This window comes from Magnolia sinica, chromosome 5 (genome assembly GCF_029962835.1).
Source record: "Magnolia sinica isolate HGM2019 chromosome 5, MsV1, whole genome shotgun sequence".
Taxonomy (NCBI): domain Eukaryota; kingdom Viridiplantae; phylum Streptophyta; class Magnoliopsida; order Magnoliales; family Magnoliaceae; genus Magnolia; species Magnolia sinica.
Window position 1 is genome coordinate 14,291,756 of NC_080577.1, and position 6,188 is coordinate 14,297,943.

Below are 6,188 nucleotides of genomic sequence, written 5' to 3' on the forward strand. Positions count from 1 at the left end.
CTGTCCATTGATGGAATGTGAGCTATGTAGTTTGTACCATATGCTACTTTGTGTGTAGTATCTACTACATGTGACTTAAAGCTATTTTAATGAGCTACGTAGGTTGAAGGTAGTGTAAGCTATTTAAGATACTGGCTGAAACTTCTCATCTGGCCAACTTTTTTGTTTCTTCTAAAGGCTTTATAGTTGTCATTGTGGTGCTAGCAAAGCATGAGTCTTATTTTTGTTAATTTCATCTTTTGAATACAGCAATAGCATTTCTTCAGCAATGTGGGTGTTATTTTCTCTTGTTATAATGCTTTATGGAGGCTTGCTAATTATTGTAATGCATGCCTACCATTCCATGCCCCTCCGAACTGTATTTGCCAAGCTGGCTAATGTGTCAAGCATCCAAGCTGTCTATCCTCACTGTTTAGAGTGGAATGTTAGAACAATATTCATGTCTGGGTTAAGGCTAAGAAGAAGTAGACAATGATGATCTTGTATTTTTATCTTTTGTGTGTGTGTGTGTGTGTGTGTGTGTGTGTGTGTGTGTGTTGATTGATTTGTCTGAAATGCAAGTATATGATGTGCAGAGATGCAGAGAGTGCAAATGTAATACTGACTGTTGGACATGACGGACTAAGATTTTGGAACATATGGTATGGATGAATGCTTGGTTCACTAGTCTTTTCAAATGAAAGATCACTTTGCTCTGTCTTTTTTTTGATATATTTTCATGCTTCTTGATCAGCAAGATGTGACTTGGTGACCAAGTTTTGTTGTTATTGGCGATTGCAATTGGATGCATGTCTTTTTTGGTGTTAGTGTAAATATTATTGAGTAAATGTTCTATATTCTTTAGTTCCTTCTTACTGTTGGGAAAGATAGTAATTTTTTTTTTCATGTGTTGTTTCAACTTGTTACAGTTCATTGGAATAAGCGATGCTTGTTGGTTTGTTAAACACATGATAGCAAACCACATGTTTGTGATGTAGGTTGAGGTATTATGTTTCTTTTCTTTTTCTCTTGTTTTTATTTAATAATGCAAGTTTCTATTTGGATGTACCCTGAGGCCTGCAGAACACTTGCAATACTGATTCAGGGGATGGATACTAATCATCAACTGCCCATTGTTCGAGGCATTGAGAGAAACAGGAACCATTTCATGTTCGCCTCTGTTTCGAGGTTCCTTTTCGGTAGGACTTGAAAATTTAAATGGATGGATAATTAGGGTGGAAACAAATGATGCCTGCTCAGTTCCTCCAACCAAGGGACATCCAATATGCTAGAAGAGGGTTTGATCTATGGCTTGAATGAACTTGGTTAGCATGGGATGCTTAGAAGCATGGAATGAACTGTAAGGTCCTGATGCATCGGAACTTGAATATTATCCCGATGCATCTCATTTGCAAAATGGAGGCCCTTTTTTGTGGCAAATCTGGACTATTGGTGTGATGGTTCCCACTATGGATGGGTTGTGTCAAAAGATTTCAAGATTGAAATTCTAAACCATTCCAGCTGTGACTTTAGTTTGGACTGCTGTTGTTTTCTTCTGATGGTTCATTATGTAATCTACCGATCTCAGACTTGGGAGTCTTCTGATCTGAAAGATTTTTAGGACCACCCACCCAGTGTGGGTTTCTTCAAATCAGCAGCTGGACCCTGAACATTGTGCCCTACATGTACAAGAGGTGCATTGGGACATCATTCATGTTATGATGAACTGTGACACTATAATACCTCATTTTCAGATACTTGATTTAAACCTTGCCATCTCCCATTCATGACATGTTTTTCATCTTTCTGTTTGTTTCTTAATTATCTGTTAACAGATATGCTATCTATTACTACTGTGACACAAGCACTGCTGTGATGATAGAAAACCAGAAAACGAGAATGCTCTGTCAGACGTTAATCCTCTGTGCTACTGGACATAGTTGTGATCCAAACCATTAAAATAATGATAGAAACTGTGGATGGTCCATCATATCAATGTCTAAAATATGTCTATCCTTATAAAAACTGAGACAGTCTAGATGGTGTGGCGTGCATGTGTTCTACAAAGTGTAAAGGAGCTGCATACAACGAACAAATACCCATCATACAGAGGCCAGATAGGTCCAACGGATCTGATTTTACGTTAGGGTCCAGAATAGGATGCGTTACTTCAACGGATCTGATTTTACCTAATTCTCCTCATCTGCTATTAAAGTCTTCATCAGCTCGCATATCTCATGAAGTAGAAGAGAAGGGTGAAGACCCTCCTATCCCAGTCTCTTTCTGTTCCCATAGGGTCTTCAAGATTAAGGTCTTGAGCAGATTCCTTACCTGAATGGCGTGCATCAAAGCTGTCAATGGATTGGCCATCTGAGTCATGTTGGGAGCAAAGACCATGGCAATGTTTCTTGCATTCATCTTGTTATCTTCTTCCCCTTCAACGACATCTGCCATAAGATCAACGGCCCAGTTGAGGAGCGCAGCTTGAGTTGGGAGGAGCAGTTTCCCAAGTTCCACACTCTCTTCCTCTGTTTTGCATTGCAGAACTTGTTTGGGGGAAAGGCCATCAAGTACTCCTGCAGGAAGCTCTCTGAACCAGGCCTTAATTAGACCTGCTAGGCAATGAACATCAATGTCATCAGGTACAATGCCCTTGTTCAGCTGGTCCCTTTCATTTTCTTCCTTACTGTTCTCGGGATTGATCACGTAACAATGCTTTGTATACAGATTGGCAAGTTATTGCATTGTGACTTTGTTTTTGGTTGAGATAGTTTGTGTTATTTTTTGTGCATGTTGATATCATTGAGTTGGTAATAATACCATAGTGTATCTTGCAAGACCTTCATGAATTGTCTTGCAAATGTTGTTCTTATGTTATTCTAATGTTAATGTGCATGCAGAGTCACAGACAGCATATCTCCATTTATTTACTGCAATAGTTTGTAAATCCCTCATAGCAATGCCATAAAAAGAAAAAAAGAAAAAGAAAAAAAAATCCTTACAGCCACACCCAAATTGTAACTTAGTTGAGCACTCATTTCAGTTTGACTCGTGGCTTGATTTTTACTTGCTTATGTTGCAAAAGTTGAATCCATTGAAGTGGGGAATGTGCTCTAGTTACGCTTCATATAGGGGCGTTGTTGTGTGTAAAGTAGGTATATGATTCCATTCTATGAAATTTGGTGGCATGTTTTATTTACTGTTGGATTTGACCGTGATCAAGCAATCTCTTTCGGATTATTTTAATGTTCGTCGGGTGAAATAGCTTTCCATCATTTGACAAAGAATGCAAAAGGTTCCGAAGTCATTCATGGAAGTACATGTAAAACTATTAGCATTATGAGGATTAAATTGATTGCTGGGAAGGTGTGTGCTTTCTATGTGGAATCTCAGAATAGATGATCTTCAGTTTTTCATTTTTCCAATTCAGTGTCGATTTCTTTGCATTCTCTGCAATTGCCAATGTATAATTTTACATCACAAGTGTTGAATGAACATCTGGCTATGGGGAAGGTGGATGAGTTGCATCCTGACTTGACAGTAGACCCTCTTGGAATCTTGCGTCCTGCAAACAAATTAACTCATCAACTTCCATTGGTAAAACTTCAGCCTGCTGCCACTTCCCTTGAACCACCCAATTATTTTGCACGGGTCGTGACAATGTGTTTGTTGCAGGTCAGTGCATACTCATCCTTTGCAAGGATGGTGGGAGTTGGAATTGGTTTGGAGCAACAAAGAAGGAGAATGGACCCCACGACTAATGAACCGTAGTTCACAAACTGCACTAGAGATTTCATTGGCACAGTTGATTACATATTTTACACAGGTAAATTTCCTTGTTTCAAGATGACTTTGCCTGAGCTTTCTTTCCCTTTCTCTTGCCTTTAATATCTGTATTCTGTCATTTGTTATTTATATATATGGTTCAGATATTGATAAAAACTTCTACTAGTTGGAGCTTTGTGATCCAACACATATGGTGAGCACTGAAAGTTCAGCAAAGCCAGCAAGTTTACCGTGAATGATGGTCACAATTCAATTAAAATTTAGCACGTGTGTAGAGAACAATTCAATGGGAACAAATATGATCTTGGATGATTCAAAGTCAACATGGTATTATCTATGGATCAGTAGAAGAAAAAAAAATTAGGTTTCAAAAAATACGTACAAATCCACATATAGAATTAGGTTGGGAAAGACACAAAAATTCACACCATTCGGGAGAAGAAACCTGATCACCTAGAAGAAGAATCTAGTTTTTGGTGACAGATTTAGCAATTTATACACAAGAAAATTAAACAACTTAGGATCTAGGATGGGAAAATTTCACCAAGCTCTAATTTGAATCTGGGAGATAAATTTTACATATAAGATAAATTCAACCAGCAACTCAGAATTTGATTCTGAAAGACAAATTTCAGCAGTAAGAAAAATCCAGCAGTACAGAAATCTTTTTTGAAAAATTGATGAAAAAACATCAATATATAAACATAAAAAAGGCGTGTTGCTGGCCAAAAATGGAATAAGTTGAATTATATAGGGAGACAAATTCACCAAACAGCTGGCCAAAACCTAGTTTAAAAAATCAGGTTTAGGATGTCCATAGAGGGCCACAAAATATCATATTCTAATAACCTGAAATTCAAGTTGCTGTTGAGAACATAGAATGAAACAGTGTGCAACATGGTAGGTTCGTTGGGTCAGTATTAAGGTGAAATTAGTGGAATTCTATGGTGGCCATTTGCAAATCAGGTGTGAGGAGACATCAAGAATCTTCAAGCAAGATTGTAGATGGATTCGAGTTTTTAAGTTTTTGAACCATGGATGAGCTGCTGCTGAAATTTCTTGGAGTGCGTTTGGATGGGCTGCAAACTAAAACTTACATTGAAATGATGTCCTAACTACCCGACTGGTGGGCATCTAATGGGCAACTAGAATGAAAAATGGTCAATTGTCCGAATCAAACAAATCCATCTAATGGGCAACACTATTGCTGAAGCGAGGGCCATGCTGGATGGTATCTGAATCTGTAGCGAGATGGGTTCACTACAAAAAATACATGTATTTGCGGCGCATTATAATATTTAGTTTTGTTGGGGCCTCTGTAAATGCCAACTTCTCATATTGCAGGTTTTCTCAAAATTTTCTGCAGCAACAGAACAACTGTTACCAACATCAACTGATAAACTCAGTACACAGGAGGTTTTTTTTCTTCTTCTTCTTTTTAATTCTCCTTTTGCTAAGCATAAGATTATCTCTTCTTATTAAAGAAGCAAGGCTTCTTAGATCATGAACATAGGATATGGAGGCATGTTTGTACCAGCATTTGTTCACTGTGTACATCTCTAGCTACTTGCGAGTCTTGAAAAGTGTCTCATGCAATGTTTCTTCGTTGTTTTTCACACGTCACCTGAAAATTGTTCTTGTATGTAGATTGGCATACTGAAGGATCTCTCACTCTTAGATATGGGCGCTAATGAACTTGGATTTGGGAAAGCTCATGACTTGAGTTTTCTTGACTCCTTGACTAATTGCAGTAGCTTACAAGAATGCCTTAATAAACAGTGAGTGGCATTTCAACTGTTTTACTTCTGTAATCACTTCCACTTCAAGAACTAATTATTTCAGTTCACTTCATTAGTACATACTGTGCCAGTTCTTATATGCAGAGATTGGACGTCTTCAGAACATTCACAATAGCCATTGATGCAGTGGATACGAACAATTGCAAGTTGATGATTCTACAAGCTTTTTTTTTCTCTCAGGTACAGATTTTCCTGGCCAAGGAAAATGCAAAATGAGACCGGGCTGGAAATTGCATCTATATATCACACAGATGCCATGTAACTCTTACCAATTTTTTCTTAAAATTATTATTGTGGTGGTCCTGTTAAATATATGAAGTTTTCAATTGTTTTCACCACTATGTCAAGGAGATTTTACTATTGTTTCTTATTAAAGTTGCTTATTTGTTGATACTGTTCTATACTTTTTCTTTTTCCTGCAATAGGTGGGGACGCGTCAATGACTTCACCATTGTCATCATTGAGTGATGAACCCCAACCAAAAGAGAATTTGTTGTCCATGTTCTATGGGTGGGTGTCCAGAAGTGTCCTTAAAGAATGTAGGCAATTGGAGTTAGTTTTTTACTATCGTAGTGAATTTCATTAGTTATAGGAAGCTCTTTTTTTAATGCCTCTGTTTTTCTC

General features: G+C 37.7%; 1 protein-coding gene across 1 annotated transcript; it reads left to right on the forward strand.

Moving 5' to 3' along the window:
- Positions 1 to 2,497: 2,497 nt before the first annotated feature.
- Positions 2,498 to 5,629, forward strand: LOC131245511 (uncharacterized). Its single transcript, XM_058245030.1, has 4 exons — positions 2,498 to 2,621; positions 3,655 to 3,805; positions 5,110 to 5,181; positions 5,413 to 5,629. The coding sequence occupies exons 1-4, from the start codon at positions 2,602 to 2,604 to the stop codon at positions 5,545 to 5,547; spliced, it is 378 nt and encodes a 125-aa protein (XP_058101013.1). The 5' UTR covers positions 2,498 to 2,601; the 3' UTR covers positions 5,548 to 5,629.
- The last annotated feature ends 559 nt before the right edge of the window (positions 5,630 to 6,188 follow it).

What these genes read in the sequence shown, in the direction of transcription:
- LOC131245511 (XM_058245030.1), top strand. Translation starts at nt 2,602, where the DNA reads ATGAACATCAATGTCATCAG. An exon ending in ATGAACATCAATGTCATCAG is followed by an intron (nt 2,622 to 3,654) that starts GTACAATGCCCT and finishes TGTTTGTTGCAG; the next exon opens with GTCAGTGCATACTCATCCTT. An exon ending in ATAAACTCAGTACACAGGAG is followed by an intron (nt 5,182 to 5,412) that starts GTTTTTTTTCTT and finishes TCTTGTATGTAG; the next exon opens with ATTGGCATACTGAAGGATCT.